Raw genomic sequence first — 22129 nt, 5'->3', positions numbered from 1 at the left:
AAATATATATATTCTTCCTTCTATAACTATTCTTAGAAATATTAGAACTTGATGCTGGCTGGCTTGCAGCTAGATACGAAAGCCTATTCTATTGTAAACTCTACTGCGACTGAGGCTGACTGTTGAATAGAAAAACAAACGAGAAATAATATACCAATATGACAGTGAGCTGAACTGAAAAAACAGCACTCGGTAAACTCAAAGATAAAAAAGAAAGCACACAGGTCATTCTAGACGGCTGACATAACGCCACAGAGAAAAGCTAGTGTGACCTCTGTCACTGTTCAAGGCGGGGGGCAACAAATCTCTAAATGGAGGTATTCAGTGGTGCCATCATCATCAGGGCCTCCAGCCCAGGCACCTTCAGGAACAAAGATCCCTGTTGAACTACCAGGACCAAGGGATGACAGCATACTGCTGTCCCGTCTGGTAGTGTCACTGACGAGAGACCTGCCTAGCAGCTCAGGGTCACTGTTAAAGTCACAGAGTCCCCATGAGATCAGGAATTTAAGATTTTACAGTAACAGACCTGTTTTCACCATCTATGCTGATCTCCCTGTACATTTGTTCTTGGCACGGTGTAAGTATACCTAAAGTACAGCTACTAACTGCAGTTAAATACCTTGTATGCCTAAGCATGCATGTACCATAAAGCTTATGATTTTTAAAATGCTGATAGGTTGTACCAAAATCTTGATTATTTTCAGCAGTTTTATAGCTTTCTCAGCCAAGTCTCAAAGGTATCACCAAAGCACGGGATGTATCAACAATGGCATACAAATGATAGTTTCTACAGCCTCTCAATTTCCATTCAACAGGAGTCTCCACAATGTATGTCATCCGCTTTACTTTTGCACCTAAAGGGGTTTAACCACTGGAATTTACAGTGAATAAAGTGATAGAGCCCCCCTTGCATGCTTGATGGTTTTAGAGCCTAACAACTCTGAGGGCAGTTTAGGCAAAGTAACACTAACCATGTCCAATTCAGCATCACTTGATTACTCAGGAGGCAGTTTCCCCATTTGAAGAACAGACCTTAGTCTGAGCTGTCATTACACCAAAAAGTTACCAGACACTGCCACCTTGTGGAGTAAATGGACTCATCCAGCAGACCTACATTTTTTTAGGCTTACAAATAGGACCTTCCATCCATTTATGTATACATCATAAACAGCAGGTTTCAAGTGTCCATTCCCATTTATGTAAGCTGGGTTTAACACTCTTTATAAACACCCAACTTAATGCAATACAACAGCACCATAAAATCATTCTCCATAATTACTAGAGTTGAACCAACAATGGTCAGTCCTGACAAATGCTTCAAGTTTCACAAAGGTAGAATTTATTGCAGGGATGTTGTATTGCATAAGATGTAGTTAGCTCTAACGGCTTCCATTCTGACAAGCATTTCAAGCCTCTGGGAAGCTGCCGATACTTATTCAATGCTTCAGATTTACACAGGTGCAATTAGGACAGACATTTAAAAATCACCACCTACAAGGTTTTATTTAATCACGTGAAAATCTTAAGATTCTCAGATGGGGGAAAAAAAACAAAAAAAAAAAAGTTGTCAATGCACTACAAATATTTTATGTTACATAGAGAAGAGGTACGTCGTCCTCTGTGACACCGACACTGATTGTGCCCCACCAAAACAAACATGACAGAACATCTTTGCCATTTCCTTAACATCCAACTCTTGGAGCACTGACTCAAATCATCTATCAAAATATGTTTCGCACATTACAGTAAAACTTGGCAGCTAAAGCAAACTAAATGACAAAGTAAAAACAAAAAAAATATGGATACAAGTGTATTTTTTTTACAAAAAGGTAAAATGAAATCATACAAACTGTTTAAATTTACACAATGTATCTGACATAGACAAACGTATTTTATTACAGCAAACTTGTTTGCCAGACCCGTTCCATTTTTACTCCTTCGGAAAAGCAAGTAAACTAATGAGGGCGAGAGGTACAGGTTCGCATTTGGGACATTCAGTACTCACAAAGCACTTCAGCTGAGAAGGTCAAAAGTACCATTCTGGCACACAAGGATGGGGAAGGTTTGAGGGCTCTAAATAAAGGGCTAAAATGCCCATTAACAGTTAAATATATATCAATGACGCTTTCTGGAATGTCCAAAAGCTCTGAAAAGTGATGAAACCAGAGTCCATTCAAAAAGTAAAATAGACTAAGGATTTAGTCATCAAACTTGATTTTCTTCCCCTGGGGTTTGGCTCCAAATCCACCGCCACCTCTTCCACCTAAAATAAAAACAAAGGAAAATTAGTTCACTGGCCAGCATCTTTAAGTTAAACTCAAAATATTAAGTTGGCCAACATCAGCTCCTTAACTTTTGCCAAAATATTGACTGACATTTTCTGATTATGAGAACTATGAAACCTCAGATTGCTTATATTGCTTGTCCCCACGTTTCAACACCTAAACTTTAGCTGCTCAGACATTAGCCGGTGTTTGATTACCTCCAAAGCCACCACGTCCGCGTCCACCTCCACGGGGGCCTCCCCTTCCTCTGCCACCACCTCGGCCGCCAAATCCACCTCCAAAACCGCCGCCGCCAAAACCACCACGACCACCTCTGCCACCGCCACGGCCGCCAAATCCACCACCACCTCGACCTCCACGGAAGCCACCTTCACCCTTGGGCTTAGCGTAGTCCAGGGTCACCTTGCTGCCATCGATCTCGCCGTCCTCCATGGCCTCCTTGGCTGCCTTGCAGTCGTCCTCGTTGTGAAAGTCCACAAAGCCGAAGCTGCGGGGGAAGGCGAAGTAAAGGGCTCAGTTATACTTCACTAAAATGGTAACATGGAGACTAATTGATTTGGCATTAGAACAGGAATTCCTACCAACATAGCTAAAATTACACATTGCGATTGGTTTAAATAATCAGCTCAAATTGGAAAACTGATTTAATACTTCCTAAGAAAGTAAGAATGCATTTCACAATACTTTAAGTTCAGGTCGCCCATATTATTGTGTTTCACATAAGACATGAGGTGCTCACGAAAAGATTGAACAGCCACAGGGAATATTTAAAATTCTACAAACTTACCCTTTTGATGACCCCGTTTCTCTGTCTGTGACTATCCTGGCTGCTGCAGCACCCTCAAACGCATCCTTGAGGGTCTGGTCTGTTGTGTCCTCAGAGAGACCCTTGACGAAGAGGGTTTTTGTTGGACCTGGTAGCAAAGAGAAGCCATTATTGAATTTTATACACAGCTGGTTTAGATCTAGATCTGGACAAATACTTCAAGCTCAAGCGTCATGCACAGACCAGATCGGGACTTGACTTTTTTTATCGTAATCGAGTTTCAGGGGGTCAGATTGTCACCACACCTGGCCATGGTGACCAACTTTCGTGCTACCACTTTCTTTGAATCGATTTGGGATAACCAACCAGACCACATTTTAAAATGTGCCTTGATAAAGTTTGCAGACCTACCCGAGTTTCCTCTGCCCCCGTCCCTGCCACTGTTCTGGCTGTACTCCAGTCGGATCGACCGGCCTTCAATATCTGTGTTGTTGAGGTTTTCCAGAGCGTCCTTGGCATCATCTGTACTCTCAAACTCTACAAAAGCAAAACTAAGGAAAACATGTATAACATTAGTAAAACGGTAAACACTTATCTACCAAAAAATAACTACAAAATGCTGGGGGGGTTTAGTGGTAAGATTCCTCAATTTATACTTGTTGCACAACAGACATAGGCATCACCCATATGAGAGTAGAGTGAGCGTGTTCTAACTGTACATTGACTCTGCTTCTCGTGCGAATCCATGCATAATCATGGGCAAGATTAAGAGGAGCTCATGAGAAGGTGTAGCAGTTTCAGATGTAATGCTAGTTTTAAGGATGAAAAATGACAATCCATAGAAAGATAGTAAATCCTCCTTGGACCCATCAACACAGCGTCATTACAGAGACTTACCCTTTAGGTCTGCCATCTCTTTGTGGAATCCTAATGGAGACTGCCTTCTCAAATGTGGATTGCAGGGCTTCCTCTGTGGCAGTGAAGGCCAGATTATTCACCACCAGTGTTTTACTGGCTGCTCCTGACGCTACAGGGATGAAAAGAAATCAGACCGGTGAGACAAACAGTTTTAATTAAAATAAAATGTTTAGACTGCCAAAGTTTGGACTCCTCTAGACCAACACACACCAGAGAATCATTAAGTTCAGCAAGAAAGTGCATGGCAATTCATTTTGAGAAGCCACCAAAGACAAGAATGTAACAGCGATTGAGGATAGAACCGGCAGACATTAAACACACCGGTACCGAAGACATAGCGCTGCATTTACTTTACCTCCGTACATTACACACATGAGTACTGGATAAACATGCATGCCAAGAAATGGAGGGTGTGTGGCAATTTTCTTAGAATGTAAAGGGTAGAAATTTTGACCTGCCAAAGTTGACTGCTTGGAATATTCCAGTTTTTACTTTCCTTAACATACATAGATAGCGAGACTGGTAAGACAAGGATGGAGAGGCATTTTCTTTGATCTCCTGGATGTAATAAATGATTTGCATCATAACCGGCCACAAAGAAAGGCAGCTTCCCCTTTTAATTAAGATACGTAATCACAGTGACATGTGAATACATGTACAACATGGTATAGAGCTTTATAATTATAGTTAAAATAATCCATATATTAAGTTATTAGTCTTGATTTGAAGCAAATAATTAACATGTTTCAATGACACAAAAACACATTGGAGTCAATTATCAAGCTGCGTGTTTACCACTACAATAGGTGCACAAATAAACATACATGGAGCAATGCAGTAATCATTAGCATAGAGAGCTAACTATGTTCCTGCAGGAGCTGCTTCATAGTCAACCCCTTAAAATAAACGTTCTCACCCACACTTCAGTCATGCCCTGCTTCTGATTCTCTACTATAAAACATTCTGCTATAATCACAGAATATATTTTATAATATAAATAAATTGCATACAAACTACCACTTTACTGAAGTCTCAGTTTAAATACCAATGCTAGCTTCATAGCTTTACAAGATTTCTGAGGAATTACCTGCCACCATGGCGCCTTTCTGGCTCTTATCTCCAACATAGTCGACCATGATGGAGCGCCCCTGTACGTCGGCTCCCTGAGCCTCCTCCAGCATCTTCTCTGCTTCAGCTTCAGTTTTGAACTCGATGTAAGCAATGCTGTCAAAAGGAGAAAAAAAAGTTTGTCTAGAACAAGTATAGTGTAGCCCAAAACCAACCCAAGTTCTGGTCAACTGTATATTAATAGCAGGTTTACTAGGAAATAAAAAACTAGACACTTGAACGCTACAACTACAGCCTAAGAGGTATGGACACAGAGCCGATAACCGGCCATTGGACAGTCTGGCGAGGTCAGTGACTCGATTCCGTTCGGTGTGTTCCATGCCGTCGTCCGTCCGTAGCACTGCCTGCTGTTATGGAGACGTATTACGTCTCGTCGCTTTGGTGTGTTCCCGAGGTAGTTGTTTGACTCAGACCAACTGCCTTTTCTGCCGACGTTTGGCCGTCGGCTCTGTGTGTCCACACCTTAAGGGTAAGTCAGTTTCCTACACTGTTCAGGATTTCTCCATCCAAGGTTAGCTTGTAGGGCTCTCACGGCGCTCTCGTGTTCATAATTTTCTCTAGCAACATCATCTGAACTAAGAAAATAAGCCAACAACTACTTCTATATTTAATGCTGGCTTGTTCTTACCCCCTGTTTGAACCGTTCTGGCCTGGAGGTAACCTGACGTCAACTGCATCTTCAAAGACTTCCTTCAGGTCATCAGCCGTCGCCGAGAAGGGAAGGTTTTTCACAAACAGTGTCCGTGCATCCCGCTCTGTGGGATAAATGTCAATGTCAGAATTTCTCAATTCTGAGAAATTGCCAAAGTTAGGACTCAACACAGAAAAATTCATTTAAGTGCATGGACAATTCATTTTGAGAAACTCGCACTAAAAGCCATAAAACCCAAGAATGTAACAGCGATTGAGGATAGAACCGGCAGACATTAAACACACCGGTACCGAAGACATAGCGCTGCATTTACTTTTCCTCCGTACATTACACACATGAGTACTGGATAAACATGCATGCCAAGAAATGGAGGGTGTGCGAGTATTTTCTTAGAATGTAAAAAAGGCAGACATTTTAAACCGCCAAAGATGACTGCTTGGAACTTTCCAGTTTTTACTGTTCGTAACATACATTCTGATAGCAGCCTTTTATTATTTATTTTTATTACCCTTCTTGCCCTCCTGTGAGCTGTCTTTGCTTCGGGCCCTGTCCAACTTCAACTCCTGACCCATGACCTTCTTGCCATTGAGCTCCAGTGCCTTCTGCATGTCTTCCTCAGATGCAAAATCCACATAACCAAATTTCCTGTTGAAGCAAGTCATGCAAGAACCATTAGACATTCCAGTTTCAAGATAGAAAAGATTCCCAGAACTTGCTTAAAGCCAGGTTAAAAGCAACGTATTTGGTTGCATCAACATCAATTTCATTGTTTTGGGGTGGGGGATACTTTGTGAAGTCTGCCAAATTAAAAAATGTCTACCAAAAGCTAACTACTAACACAAGGGTCAATTTAGAGTATTCAAAATGTAACAAAACATTTAAGCCAACATTCTTAGATGACGTCCAGCAGTAATACTAGATTGTTACCAGTTTATGTATTCCACAAACACACCTCTGTGCATTACAAATAGAGATGTTCCGATACCAGCATCGGTATCGGCGCCGATACTGCCTAAAACGCTGGTATCGGGAAGTACTAGAGTTCATGCATCAATCCGATACCATGTAGTGAAGCCCTAAAGAATAGCTACGTTAAAGTAGTTTGTTCTTTTTCCGTTATAACTGGCGGTCTCAAACTGCAGAATAACAGAACGTTCTGTGGCATTCATGTTTCACAAAGAGTTTAACCTGAGCCAGACCGACAACAAAGATAGAAATAATATCACATCCATACAGGGATAGTAGTATACAGCTGTTAAAACATAATAAAATATGACACACTGGTATCAGATCGGTACTCGGTATCGGCCGATACGCAAGTTCAGGTATCAGAATCGGTATCGGGAAGCAAAAAATGATATCGGACCATCTCTAATTACAAACAAGTACTGACTGACAGTATGTACGACAATGTTGCTAAGATTTGTTTGGCAATTGATCGCTTACTTGGATCCACCCAATCGGACATCAGCGACCTCAAGGCTGTTCTTGGAGAAGAATTTTCTCAGGCCTTCCTTGATTTCTTCAAAGTCTTTGTTGGAGTTCAAGTTTCCAATAAATAGACAGAATCCTGGTGAATGGGAAAGTACATTTTCATTTAGTTACATTTTGTGTGTCATTTGTTTGAATTAATTTAGCCAGGCAGATTCAGAATAATAAAGGTGACATCACACATCAGTATTAAGTCCCTTGTTGATCATCATAATGAAATATGTTGAAATTTGATTGACTGTCAATGGATTATTTCTACCGTCGCCTTCTGCCTTTGCTTTCTTGGCAGCAGGTGTGTCCTTCTTGCCCTCTGCCTTCCTCTTTGCAGGGGTCACTGGGGCTTCTGTAAAGACAAGAGTGTTGCAAAATCTTAAATTCAATGACATTGATTCAGCCAAGACAGAGGAAGAAAGTCTGTAACAGGCCGATGGTGTTAAACTGTACTGTAAGGATTAAATAATCTTTCAGTTATGTTGATTTCAAGTGTATGTTTCCATTTGCCCTTATCAATATAGCAACTTTAGCCTGGTTTTTGCAGCCGTTCGTGTCACCAAAACTCACCCTCCTCCTCCTCCTCGTCGTCGTCGTCTTCATCATCATCATCATCATCCTCCTCCTCCGATTCTTCCTTGGCCTTGACCATGCCGGCTTTCTTTGCCTTTGCTGGAGCAGGGGTGGTGTCCATCTCCTCTTCAGAATCTGGAGAATCACAATTATTGTTAAAAGTTATCAGTCATTGTGACCAAATTAAAACAAATGACAACCTGCATCAGATCCATATAAAGGTGACATCAAACAAAATCAGTATTAAGTCCCTTGTTGATCATCATATACTCTATGACTGCAGCTCACAAGTCAGTAACTCCAACAGTATCATCAATATTAAAGATACACTAAAAATAAGATTAAAAGTAATCAAAAGTTTGTTCCAACCATCTTCATCATCATCGTCGTCATCATCATCATCAGACTCCTCTTTGGCAGCCTTTGCAGCTGGTTTGGCAGCTGGTTTAGCTGGAGTAGTCTTTTTGGGAGGTGGGGCCTCTTCCTCTGAGTCATCTTCATCAGAAGACTCCTTTGCAGGTTTAGCCTTCACTGGGGGCTTGGCAGCTGGTTTAGCTGCAGCCTTCTTGGGTGGTGGGGTCTCTTCTTCAGATTCATCTAGATGCAATACAAACATGAGCATCATGAATTTTAGCAAAAAGGTAAGTGCATGATAATCTATTTTGAGAAAATCTGCAGGAGCGAAACCCCTTTTAGACACAGCCAAAACTCAAGAATGTAACAGTGATTGAGGATAGAACCGGCAGACATTAAACACACCGGTACCGAAGACATAGCGCTGCATTTACTTTTCCTCCGTACATTACACACATGAGTACTGGATAAACATGCATGCCAAGAAATGGAGGGTGTGTGGCAATTTTCTTAAAATGTAATAATATGCGAGTTGGAATTATTTAATCTAATTCTATGACCAATGGTTACTTTAACATGGCACAAAAAAATATATACATTTTCCTTCTGAAATTAGCAATGTAATGCTGTAGGTCCTACCGTCGTCTTCATCAGACTCCTCCGCCTTTGCAGGAGCTGCTTTGGCTGGTGCAGGTTTAGCCTTTGCAGGGGTCTTTTTTGGTGGGGGAACATCATCTTCAGACTCCTCCTCTGTAGGGTGATTGACAAAGCACAATAGTTAACTAAAATCCAAGACAACGCAGGAAGTCCACATTTGTAGCGAGTGTGAATGTGTCCAAATACACCTTTATAGTATTTGTGTGGCAAATGAACAATAAGCTAAGGACTATTGGAGCAAACGCAGTGTGTTGACCAATACTGTGTACAGACATATGGCCATTGCTTTCTCAAGTTAAATCAACACATCACTGGAACTAATTGAAAGAGAGAGAAAGAAAAAAAAAAACTTTAAACTTCTAATTGATTTATGGTCTTGCATCACAAGGTTATAATTTAGTGAATCACCATTTCCCATACATTTGGATGGCACACCCAAAAAGGTAATATGCATGTTTTATTTCTTTTGTCTATAGAAAAAACTATCCCCATCACTGCAATGACATTTTTAGCTGATACACAAAGTGCTTCAAAGTAAGATTGTGCAATACAATCAAAAGCTCCTAAATGGACCTTGTGGTTAGACTTTTGTAGATTCTTACATCCAATTAATATGGGTGTGCTGAATATTATTACTTACCAGAATCGTCATCATCCTCACTTTCTGCTTTTTTGGCAGCAGCACCATTTTTAACGACTGGTGTAGCTTTTGCTGGTGTGGCTTTCTTCACCACTTTAGGGGGAGGAGTCTGTAAAAAAAAAATTAATAATTATATATATACACATACACACAAACTTAAAAACTACATTTTTTTATTTAGTTGCTCAGAAATATCCTTTATTAATTTATATGACTTAATCTCTCAAAATATTGGCTTAATATCTCAAAGTAAACTTGGTAACTGAATATTGACATAGAATCCGAAAGTAATGAGAAACTTTAAAATAGTGACTTAGAATCTAAATATATTGACTGGATTAAGACTTCAACAAACATAATACAATACAAAAAATATATACAATACCTCTTCCTCATCACTGCTGTCCTCTTCACTAGATTCCTCCTCCACTTCTTTGGGGGGTGGAGGGGCTTTTTTCTTCTGTGTTGCTTGCTTGCTTGCTGCCTGCAAGGATAAAATGCAAAAAAAACACTTAAACTTTGCTGATTCAAAGCACAGGTTTCGCTACAGAATTAAAAAAAAAGTCAGGAGTATGGTACTCAGGGTCTCCGTTTCAGCATGCTTAGCAACATTGGGGGTTTTAAACACCATGGGGTACTTTAAAGTTAACTCACACTGCCACGAAAAATGACGATTTAATTAATGTACCAAATAATCATTTCCGTGGGTTAAACATGAGCCACGTTTAGTGTCTGGGCGGTAATCTGGTTTCTCGGTTTTGGTTGTTCACCGCGTGTCTCCGAGCAGGCGCACAAACCACGTGGAGCTCAGGAGGTCGGTCTGCTAGCATGCTGGCTACATTTAGCAGTTTGTAGACGGGGTTCTAAACGCATGCTGAGCAGATAAAGAAAAACGGCTGTAGGAAGAAGGGCAACCAACTTTAATGTAAACTGTTAACGTCAGTTAAAGAAAACTCGGTGAACCATATATATATATATATATATATATATATATATTATGCCAACAACTATGAAATAAACTCCGGCTTTGCATTGGCTCTTTTAACCACCATGCTAACAATTTACTACACGTCAACGTTAAATATAGTAAATGTCATGTCTTCAAATAGTTCATTAATAAATGTTGGTATTAGTTGGCAAACGTGTTTGGCCATTATTTGATCCGTCTTCTATGCATCGCTAAACTCCATGCTTACCATCGAGAACGCGCATGAATGCCATCTTGAGTAGTCGGTTAAGCGTTAGCAGGCCAGAAAACCAACAGGAAGGTACAAACATGGCCGATCACGAACAAGACAAAACGTTTAATACGGTTTCAATATCACCGCGCATTTTTGACCACGTAGACCCTTTCAGAAACTGTGTAGCTAATTAATGAACATAAAGCATTAGCAGCAAGATATGCGCAGACACATCCCCCCGGTGTCAGTTCCGTTTTTCACACAAACGCAGCAACTTCTTCGTAAAGGCCTCATGCGTAGCACAACACAGCTTTTTATCTCAAACGCACACACTTGAAACAATAAAAATTGATGCCACTTGGACTTACCTTTGCTAGTTTCACCATGGTGCTGTTGTGTGTTTCAAGGAAACACAAGTAACTGGACGTTTGGAAACAATTTACGAAATAGCTAACGTATACACGTGGATCAGCCTGCTCTGTGGGACATTGGACAGGAAAGACAGAGGAAACGAAGTCGCGCTCGTTACTCTCCTGCTCTGCGCGTTCACGTCGACCCGCCCACACGACTGTTTCCACCAATCACAAGGTGGAACATTTGCATCGTGCCCGCGCCTCGCCTACATAGTTTTTTAAATTAACGGTACCTATAAATAAATAAACAAATGAATACACGAAATAAAAACATGAAATGGATAAACACTTGCTAATGTGTTATTGTCCAAGCGGAGTGTTTCGTTTCTGAAGACAGTATGACATTAATTTATTATCTAGTTTATGTGTTGTATGGACACCATAGACTTAATAACGGTCTATGATGGTCACACTAAACCGATCTACTGTGGTAGGCTACAGAGCCTCTTTATGTCCCGTGCAGCTGTTTTAAATGAACCACGTGGTTTGGCCAGTTGCCATCACCGATCAACCACGTGTAGTAGCAAAGCTACTCCTTATTTTTACAGTCACTGCTCTATACCTTCTAACCCCTCTAGTAGCTACCATGACGAACGCTTGCACCAGAGTAATTGGTACAGTAGGAGAACGCAATTGATTAACTCAAGTAGTCTAATTTACAACTTTGAGGTAGCCTACTACTTTAACAAGAAATTAACTAGGCTATTTGCTCTAGGCTACATTGATTTTCCATGAAGTTGCCAGTTACGCCTACCTTGTAGATTAAGACTTTTACTTTTGATACTTTAAGTACATTTTGCTGATAATACTTAGGCCTACAGTTTTACTATTATTATTATAGTATTAGCGCTTTTACTCCAGCAAAATATCTTAATATGTTCTTCCTTCATTGATAAAAAAAGAAACTAAAATAAAACAAATGTGGGCTACAGAATGGACAGCCACCAAGGCAGGACACATGTTAAAGTAATAGACAAAACCCTATAAGGTCCATTTAGTCACAGTTCTGGAGCTTGAATGTATCACTCAATCTTCTTCAGCAGATGGAGTTTGCCCAGTTGTCATAAAATTGAAGATTTTCCATTTTTAAGGACTTGTCATCTAGAGTTGGTTGGCTTAAATGTTGAGATTGAAAGTTCACTCTTGACCAGGGAAACAGCAGTTGACATCTCACCACAGATCCATTTACTAGCTGTCCTTGAACGTTTGATCAAATTAGACAAATTTCATTTCAGCAGTCTGTATAGCCTGTGTGTATGCGTGTGTGTGTGTGTGTGTGTGTGTGTGTGTGTGTGTGTGTGTGTGTGTGTGTGTGTGTGTGTGTGTGCAAAGTGTACAGCATTTCATCTAAGACTCAGTTGAATCCCAGGGGACACCAACAGCACATTTGAGTAATTAACCCTCAACACCACACAGAGGCAGCATTGCATTTTACATCCCTCACAGAGCAGTGGGTAGAGAAAAACTTTCCATTCCAACAGACTTAATCTCTCTTTCATAGTATGTATTACTGGAGTCTCACAGGGTACCCATCATTTTATTAATGAGGAGGAATATAACTTATTAGTTTTGTTTTATTAGTTTTATTCGTTAGTCTTATTCTTCTTTTTTTTAACTGAAAAGACTGGTTGAGGTTAAAGGCGATTCAGGGGAACATTTGTTCATGTAAAGTGTGAATTGTATAAATAAAGAAATTCGGGATGTACAGCAAGTTTGATTTGGAACCATGTAGTCAGAATCAGTTGTATGTTTCAGCATTTAAATTCTATCATCCAACATAAACATCAGTCCCTGTTTTAAGTGTTTGGATTGTATTCCACCTGTACGGTGGTCGAGAGGGGCAAACGCCCTGCAACTTAAGAAAACACACACAAATAGACAAAACACAAGCAAATTAAGAAAACAACTTCAGATGTCTTACTTACAACACGTTGGAGTTAGCAAAGCAGTTTTGTGTTTATATGTGCGAGCAGGATTTATTCAGATTTTCGACCCCACGGGTAAATTGGCTGGTTTACTAAACAGGGAGGGACTATAAATCCTGTCTGTCTTTTGTATTTCAAGAGTGAATTGCTCCACAATATGAATACAGATTGATCACTTATTTTGTTGGTAACTGTTGTTGTATAATCACAATATTACACTTGGGTAGGCCTATACTTCAGTAATGCGCCTTTCGGACCTCGAAATTAAACCCTCTCATGTAATATGGCTTAAACAAACGTCAACATTAAACGCTGATGCAGTTTTAAATGTTTTATTACCACGAGTTTACAGACGTCTCTGCTGATTGAGTATCACCTGTGACCTGAGCCGAGACACACCCACCAAACGAGAGAAAACATATCTCAAACATAGACTTAATATTTACAGTCTCTCTCTCTCTCTCTCTCTCTCTCTCTCTCTCTCTCTCTCTCTCTCTCTCCCCCGTGGGGTCGAAAATCAAGCTGTTCCACTAGCTGCTCCCTCTAGAGGTCTGGAGAACTTCCATTGTGTAATCTGGATGCTGCGTTTTTTTGTTGCATTAGTTTTCTGGGTTTGTGTGCTTTTCTTTTTGCATTGTTTCATATTTGTAGCGCGTTTATCCATTTGGTTGTGTTGTGTGCATTTCCAGCGCGTTTGCTGAATGCTGCGCATGTGTTGTCAAATTAATGAAGTTGTTTTCTTAATTTGCTTGTGTTTTGTCTATTTGTGTGTGTTTTCTTAAGTTGCAGGGCGTTTGCCCCTCTCGGCCATCGTATACCTGGCCATTGAACAGGGCATCTAATTTAAGAGTCCTGTCACCTTCCCACGTTTTATTAATATGTTCTTGCTGTCTTTCAAATAAACTATGCTGAATTTATGGAATGGACAAAGCTATTCTCCTGCAACTGTTAGTCACTGCTGTTTTGCAGGGATGGATTAAATTGATTGAATCCAACAAATAGAAAGTGCAGGGAGAGAAATAGATGCATCCTGGGATTTTAGGTAAGAAGGGATTTCCGTTATCACTGGGAAATGCACATTTATTTCTGGGCAACCACCCAAAACGGAGCCAGAGTAAGATTTAAACAACTGTAAATTGTTGGTTATAGCATACATTGGTAAATCTTTGGCAATTGAATTAAAATGTTAATATTTTTTGTCAGTGTTTGCATCATTGCTGATGGAGTTAAATACTAAAAACTCTTGTCTGCTGTAATGAGTTTTTGACTTTGAATTCTCAACAGGGTCAACGTGTAATACACCAACATCCCAAAGTCAGTAACAAGAGCTACCCATTGTCTTTAGAGCACTTTCATATTCTTTCCTGGACTTGTATATAGATACTGATATCTGTAGTTCCTTGAGTTATAAAGGACATTTTCACACACTCTACCCAGGACCTTACTATGAGTGTTCAGACATAAAAAATAACATAAAATCTGTATAAGGCGCATTTTATACAATTCAGCCCCAAATGCTTCAAAAACATGGTTCAGAACACTATAAAGGGCAACAACAGAAAGATAATTGGGGTTATGAAAAATATAAAGAAGTTTTGTCATGAAAATCTCAACAGAGATGTTCCACTGTGGTGTCAATGAATGAGGCTTTCAGTTTCATCCTATTAATGTTTGGTTTTTGAATTGTCATCAATTAATCTTATAAAATATGCAACCGTTCAGAGCAATTGTCAGACTTTATAGCTTCTATAAGACGCCAGGATTTGCGCTCTCACACAAGGTTATTTATTTTTGTACACTGGCCTTTGATGCAACTTTAATGGATGGCAGTCCAGTCACAAACGTTTAACAAAGCTCACAATGTGGAGCATTGGGTTTGACACAGTGGTGTTGATTAAGTTCTGTGGGGCTGCTATATCCTGTTCAGTGTAGTCCCTTTATCCATGTTTAACAGGTGTTATCATGTTTTGCACACTGCTTCCTTTCTCAGGTTTTTGTGACTGCAGTGTTCCTGCAATTTGGACACCAACTACGGTATGTGAGGTGTGTGTGTGTGTGTGTGTGTGTGTGTGTGTGTGTGTGTGTTGCCTTTGTGTTTTCAGTGTGAATGTAGCACTTACCCTTTAATGTCACAGTTCTCTGTACATTATTATTTTTGTTCTTTTCAATTATTTCCTGATTGTGTGTTTGGATGTGTGCTTTTTTTGAGCCACTGACATTCATTCAAAAGGTTTTGCTATGTAAAAAAAATCTAACACAGTGGACACAAAGTCTCTCAACTGAGTCACTCAACCTTTACAAATGTAATATTTTTCATAGATTGGTAAATTATGGGGTCCATTGTGTGATAGTGCAACAGGTGTCTTTCCGTTTCTTTTCCGTTTTTCTTGGCTCAATGCTTCCCTCTAGTGTGGGAGTATATTAGTGCAAGTCATCTATGTGAAAGTACTTGGTTGAGCACTTTTTTGCATTCTGTAAATATTACGTTTAAGTAAGTTTGAAAAGTACGGTGGCCGACAGGGGCAAACGCCCTGCAACTTAAGAAAACACACACAAAAAGACAAAACACAAGCAAATTAAGAAAACAACTTCATTAATTTGACAACACATGTGCAGCATTCAGCAAACGCACTGCAAATACACACAACACAACCAAATACATAAACGCACTGCAAATACACACAACACAACCAAATTGATAAACGCGCTGCAAATATGAAACAATGCAAAAAGAAAAGCACACAAACCCAGAAAACTAATGCAACAAAAAAACGCAGCATCCAGATTACACAACGGAAGTTCTCCAGACCTCTAGAGGGAGCAGCTAGTGGAACAGCTTGAGAGAGAGAGAGAGAGAGAGAGAGAGAGACTGCATAGACTGTAAATATTAAGTCTATGTTTGAGATATGTTTTCTCTCTTTTGGTGGGTGTGGCTCAGCTCAGGTCACAGGTGATACTCAATCAGCAGAGACGTCTGTAAACTCGTGGTAATAAAACATTTAAAACTGCATCAGCATTTAACGTTGACGTTTGTTTAAGCCATATTACATGATAGGATTTAATTTTGTGGTCCGAAAGGCGCATTACTGAAGTATAGGCCTTATATATTATAGTGTAATGTTGTGATTATACAACAACGGTTACCAACAAAATAAGTGATCAATCTGTATTCATATTGTGGAGCAATTCTCTCTTGAAATACAAAAAACAGACAGGATTTATAGTCCCTCCCTGTTTAGTAAACCAGCCAAGTTACCCTTGGGGTCGAACATCTGAATAAATCCCGCTTGCACATAAAAACACAAAACTGCTTTGCTAACTCCAACGTGTTGTAAGTAAGACATCTGCTGAAAAAGTTATTGTATTCATTAGCATGACTGCCGTACTGTTTAGTTCACAAACATCCAACACATCAAAGTACAAAGACATAGCGGACCAGACGCTAGCTTTTATTTTGAAAAGCCGAAGCTCGGGGACGGCACCAGCCGGGAGGGCATGAGATGGGAGCATAGACTGTATATAACTAATATATTATGTTATAAATAATTAATAATATGAATTTAATATACAGTCTATTGTGTTCTCCAGGCTGCAGCCATACCCGACTCTAATAAAAAGGCAGAGCGCTCTCTCCCCATGGGGTCGAAAACCAAGCTGTTCCACTAGCTGCTCCCTCTAGAGGTCTGGAGAACTTCCGTTGTGTAATCTGGATGCTGCGTTTTTTTGTTGCATTTGTTTTCTGGGTTTTTGTGCTTTTCTTTTTGCATCGTTTCATATTTGCAGCATGTTCATCTATTTGATTGTGTTGTGTGCACTTGCAGCGCGTTTGCTGAATGCTGCGCACGTGTTGTCAAATTAATGAAGTTGTTTTCTTAATTTCCTTGTGTGTGTTTTCTTAAGTTGCAGGGCGTTTGCCCCTGTCGGCCACCGTAGAAAAGCATTTCTCAAAACTATTTGGACCTAAATAGTTAAATTTAGCATAGACAGATAGTGTGCAGGCCATGTTACCCTGACTTTAGTTGTACTAATCCAATTTTTTAGATCTACATGTGACCACAGTAGCTTACACTTGTCATGAAGGGTAACAACTCTTTAAAACACATTCAACACCAAGGTTTGACTCTTTCCCCGAAAAGAATCAGAGCCTACAGATCTTCCTCTATGGCCTGTCTGGCTCTCAACTGCCTTCTGGGTGATTATACCCCGAGACCTTGGAACAACCTGTCTCAGAAACCTCAATTCATTATCACGTTTTCCTCATAAACACACTTTTATGGACTTGCTTTTATATGTTTCCATCTTTCTTTCTTTGAATATTTCACATATATATGTCCTTATTTGTACACTTTACTGTTTTCTTTTTATGCCTTTCACTTTGGAAAATCTGCTCTCCATATAAATAAAGATAGGCATTATTATTACCATCATCATAAAACTTAAAACTGTGGAAGAAAAGGCTTGAATTTCTTCCAAGTTCCAAGAGTTACTGCAGCAAAACATGAAAACGTACTGCTTTAAGAATCTCTTCAGTTCCTCTGCCCCCTAAATCCACCCATATGTATTCTTCATATTGCATTGGATGCTAAAACTCTGGATTACAGGGACATCATGAACATGTCTGCTTTTAAAGGCTTTGTCCCACTGACTTCTTTACAATTAGGGATGGACATGGTTGGTGATTTGGGAATTAAACCACATTGTGACTATACAAGGTAATGTTATATTTCAATTTTCTTTTGTAATGTTTGTCTCTATTTACCTCAGTAAGCAATTTTCAACTTGGAGTATAACTGTGTCTGTAGGATACCTTATGTTGATAAAAGAAGCTTAGACAGTTGCTCTGCACCAGCTGTAAAAGTGGCACTGAATAAAGGTAGGTCCTATGATGCCAATAACACTGTACATCTCCAAATCTGTGATGTGTAGGTCCCCTATTGGTGTGGAAAGTTGTGTTACACTCGCTGCCAGGGAAACCTTTCAAAATCTGATCTGCATAGAAATGAGTGGTGGTTGAGCTGACAACAAGGCAGCTTTTTTCTTAGCTCCTGACAAGCTGACATATCCAAGATACCACTCTCTCACCTGCAAGCCAAGTCACTCAAATTTACCGACTTCGTTAAAACATAAAACCCTGAGAGGATACATGTAAGTGCACATGGAATGTTCTTTTTATCATTTTTGAAAACATTTACAACTATTTGAGACAAAAGAAAAATGTTACAAACAGAAATGACCTGCAGTTTGCATCCATTTTCAAAATGTTACATAAATAAAACTCATATTTATAAATATCTCTTTTTATAAACATATAAATAGTTTTTTAAACATAAATACATTTATGCACGGGAAGATGAAGTACATGAATGTACAGCAGCAGCGGCAGCAGCAGCAGCAACAATATACAGCTTTGCGGTTTGTAGTTTTTACACCATTGTCCGCCATCTTGTAGTATGCATCTGTTTACCATTTGTATGGTATACACATATGTGTATATATATATATATATATATATATATATATATATATATATATATATATATATTTTTTTATTTATTATATATATTTATATGAGAGTTTTGTAGCATTGTCATCTTAGTCTTTGTTTATGCTGGTCGTGTTGACTTTTTTGTACCGAAAAAGTCTCCCTCAGGTGAGAACAAACTGAACTTTTGTTATCCAACCCATCGTCCAGAGATCTAGAGAAAGAGAGGAAACAGGAAAGGTAAGGTTAGACAGAGCATCCTGAAACAACTCAATTCACACAAGTCCATTTATTCAGTAATTTAGCAGTTTTTATTGACTGTGTATTCGTGTAGTGTAGCGTAGCCATCTAGCCTGTCATCATCATTGAATCTCCAAATGTACTTTTCGGTTTTATGCTTAGTTAGCGTGTTGCCCTGACTCTTCAGTTAACTGTTTCACCTCAATGAACACTTATCTAACAGACTGACACATTTACAATACATTGCAGCCCTGTGGAAAAAAAGACAGGTGTCAGCTGATGAAAAACGCACACATACACACACACACACACACACACACACACACACACACACACACACACACACACACACACACACACACACACACACACACACTCAAGTTAGTCACTAAATCACACTCCCCCATCAGGATTTCACAGTTTGTCGCAACCGCAAAAAAAGGCCTCAAGCCTCTGGTGTAATTGTGCGTCCCATAGCTTCCTCATTACTTCATTCAGCACCACATCCCCTTTGTTGGTTTGTTAAAATCACTAACGGGTTTCCCAGAAAGATCCTGGCCACCGCAGGGTGCCGTGTGTTTATAATGTGTGTGAGTAAGCCTGTCTGCATCCCTTCTTCCCACCTCCCTCCCTTTTGTCCTCTTCTTTTCTTAAACCTGATATCACATCATTCATGATGATGTGTGTAAATACAAGAGTGGACTTCCTAAATACCCACTGGATTGTTTTCAATACATCACTTTACATCAGATTAAGTGGGCTTACCCGCTGTCTTGTTAAGGGAGTTCCTGTCTGAAGAGGGAACACTGCTAGACTATAGGTCAAGGTTTGATGATATCACAAGTTCAAGACATCATGTTTTCTTAATATCATCTCAAGTATCAACTCCTCCCACAATGAAGAGACAGTCAGCCAGCTGATGTTAATGACATAGGCTATAGTGGAATGTGTTGTGCTTAATGTGATTTCTTACATCAAGATGACCTTTGACCCTGACTGTAAATTCATCACCTGACAGAATACAACCATGCATGGTCATCACTCTACACTATATTGCTGCCACTCTGATGTGATGTTTATTCTAAACTGGCCTAACTGTGAATGCAAAGCACACACTGTCCTGCGACAATGATGATAAACGAGAAAATTACTTGAACATCTTTTCTTTGTTTGTTCTGTCTTTCTTGCTTGCTTTCCTTAGTCCTTTCTGCAACTATACACATTAAGGACCTTGGATGAAACAGGAAGACTTCCATCTGTCACCTAATGGAGTCCTTATATGACCATTGACAAAAGAGAAAATGTAAAAAAAAGAATGCTTACCTTCTTTCTGTCCTGACATTATCAATTGTTTTTTTCCTACTGTCCTATCCATTTTGCACCATACTTCTATACACAGGACCCTCGTCTTTGCTCTTTTCTCCTTGTCTCTTTTTCTCTCCCCCACTAGTCTTCTACACATTCTTTCTTCCTTTTTGCCCTCCTGGTTCTGCTATATGTCAGTATGTCAGGTCATAGTCAATCTAAGTGTGAAGTGTGACCGTGACTTTGAAGAAAACTCACCAGCACAGCGCTTCTCCAACCCTAGCAACCCATGCCGCTGATGGTTCCTATCCTGTCCATCTTGTGTCCAAAGCAGCCACTCCGCGACGTGGAACCCCCTTTCTTGTTTCCCGATTTGTGTCTCCTCGGTGCAGGTTGATCGTTAAGGAGACGAGCCCACATCCCTCTGGCCTTGGTGTCCATGCGTAAATCTCGCAGTAACCGCATCCGAGAGCGCACATCGTCTAGCCGCCTCTCCCTCTCCTCCGACTCCAGAAACTCCGCCAGCTCCTCGCCCAGCAAACTTCTAAGAGACTGGAACACAGATTGAGAAAATAAATCCCTTCCCTTGAGCAAACACGTTGTGCACACGTTTGGATACAATTGAAATACTCGCTGAGCAGAGCAGTCGTTTGGATAATTAATTTTAAATTGGAGGGGGGGAATTCAACTTGGTGCGTATTTAAACTCTTAAACACCACGTGCATTGGCCAAGAGGGAAATTGTAAAAAAAAAAAAAAAAAATCCCAGTTTTACGCACGCCGCTATAGGATTAGGCTAAATGAGATGGATAGTGGTCCTGTCTACTACTACTACTACTACTACTACTACTACTACTACTACTACTACTGCTGCAGTTATTCAATTCAAACCTCAAAGGACATCCTCAATGTAGTTTGTTTCCTGTAAGGGTTCTTTAGTTTCATTTTTACTGTTTAACAGTTCAGCTCTGACACTTCAGACCTCGCTGCCTTCAGTGAAGGGTCATAAGACAGGTGCCTGTAGCCCGCTCCTCTGGTCTGAAGGCAGGCTGTGGCATCCACTTGCAGCCATCCGAAATTCTAGCCATCGAAGCTAATAACTAAAACTTTTATTTCAAATGATCATTTCTGAAGTTTCGGTGTTTTTCTACAGGCGAATTCTATGCGTAATGGAGATTTTACGCACAAACCCGTTTAGTTTATTTTAGTTTAATTTTGTTTAATTCCAAGATGAAATATTTTAATCGTGTAAAATAGCTTCTTATATTGATTTTTTTTTTTTTTTTGTAATGGTTTCCGCCTAAAGGCTTTGGTTTCTTTCTTCATTGGAGAGCTTGTCAAAATGACTTCATTTGGCGCTTAAATGCTAAAAATGGCAAATGCTGGGGAGCAAAATATGGGAGTTATAATGTCTAAAGGAGTTAATATTAAACATGCTATCTGTTTATGATATAGAGTGATAGAATCACAATTACTGGGATGTTTTAGTTTCAGGGTGTGGAAAAAAATGCCCTCGCTGAATTGCTAAGCATGACTAAAATGATATGAAATATGATGCGTAAAACAACAGTCACGATTGCCTGGACCACAGAACAGCTGTTCACTTCTGAAGCGGCATTAAGCTCCCAGCGGTTAATAGTGCGAAGCAAATAAACTGCTTTATTTCTCAGTAATAAGAATATAAGTGACTTCTTCTTACCTTCTGCTGCGTCTGAGATAAAGGTTTTGCCCCCATCCTTACTGAAAGCAGGGTGACCATAAGTCCACACGCTACCAAGTACGACAAGTTCATTTTGACAAGTCTTGTATTCTTTAAGGGATTCCTCTGCGCTGAAGTTCAGAAAGAGGGACGGTATTAGCAGCCAATCAGCTGTTAAACATAAGAGTCTTCAGTCCGTCCTTTACTCCAAAGCTCCTCAAGTGCTCTTCTAACTCTGTGTATTAGTCCTCACCGCTTTATAGCCAGCCCGTGGTGATGTCATGATAACCTGCGTAATGGTCCTCCTTCCTCGCCAACTCTCTGTTTTCTCTACCTGCCTCTTAGCACGTCATGCCAGGGATGCATTAAATGATAAAAGCGCCGGTCATCGGTGCTTTGGAGGAAATGAGATAGGCTATGAGGTATC

The 22129-nt window shown here is 39.9% G+C and overlaps 2 protein-coding genes and 4 non-coding genes across 6 annotated transcripts; all 6 read right to left on the bottom strand.

The window, feature by feature from the left end:
• Positions 1 to 1479: 1479 nt before the first annotated feature.
• Positions 1480 to 11152, bottom strand: ncl (nucleolin). Its single transcript, XM_078258774.1, has 16 exons — positions 11008 to 11152; positions 9844 to 9942; positions 9459 to 9567; positions 8801 to 8911; positions 8177 to 8404; positions 7805 to 7942; positions 7503 to 7586; positions 7199 to 7322; positions 6261 to 6397; positions 5729 to 5855; positions 5060 to 5196; positions 3952 to 4081; positions 3466 to 3605; positions 3076 to 3202; positions 2486 to 2775; positions 1480 to 2266 (listed from the first exon to the last, which is right to left on the bottom strand). The coding sequence occupies exons 1-16, from the start codon at positions 11023 to 11025 to the stop codon at positions 2202 to 2204; spliced, it is 2064 nt and encodes a 687-aa protein (XP_078114900.1). The 5' UTR covers positions 11026 to 11152; the 3' UTR covers positions 1480 to 2201.
• LOC144523970 (small nucleolar RNA SNORA75) lies at positions 3709 to 3842 on the bottom strand. Its single transcript, XR_013502552.1, has one exon. It is a non-coding gene; the product is annotated as a small nucleolar RNA SNORA75 (small nucleolar RNA).
• LOC144523984 (small nucleolar RNA SNORA57) lies at positions 4248 to 4382 on the bottom strand. Its single transcript, XR_013502565.1, has one exon. It is a non-coding gene; the product is annotated as a small nucleolar RNA SNORA57 (small nucleolar RNA).
• Positions 5991 to 6125, bottom strand: LOC144523985 (small nucleolar RNA SNORA57). The gene has a single exon (XR_013502566.1). It is a non-coding gene; the product is annotated as a small nucleolar RNA SNORA57 (small nucleolar RNA).
• On the bottom strand, positions 8521 to 8655 carry LOC144523971 (small nucleolar RNA SNORA57). The gene has a single exon (XR_013502553.1). It is a non-coding gene; the product is annotated as a small nucleolar RNA SNORA57 (small nucleolar RNA).
• Positions 11153 to 18551: 7399 nt separating the features above from the next.
• Positions 18552 to 21923, bottom strand: nppc (natriuretic peptide C). Its single transcript, XM_078258137.1, has 3 exons — positions 21703 to 21923; positions 20263 to 20556; positions 18552 to 18673 (listed from the first exon to the last, which is right to left on the bottom strand). Exons 1-2 carry the CDS (start codon positions 21793 to 21795, stop codon positions 20284 to 20286), a joined length of 366 nt encoding a protein of 121 aa, XP_078114263.1. The 5' UTR covers positions 21796 to 21923; the 3' UTR covers positions 18552 to 18673; positions 20263 to 20283.
• Between the last annotated feature and the right edge of the window lie 206 nt (positions 21924 to 22129).

This window comes from Sander vitreus, chromosome 9 (assembly GCF_031162955.1).
Source record: "Sander vitreus isolate 19-12246 chromosome 9, sanVit1, whole genome shotgun sequence".
Taxonomy (NCBI): domain Eukaryota; kingdom Metazoa; phylum Chordata; class Actinopteri; order Perciformes; family Percidae; genus Sander; species Sander vitreus.
This window is presented reverse-complemented; position numbering and strand designations above follow the sequence as displayed.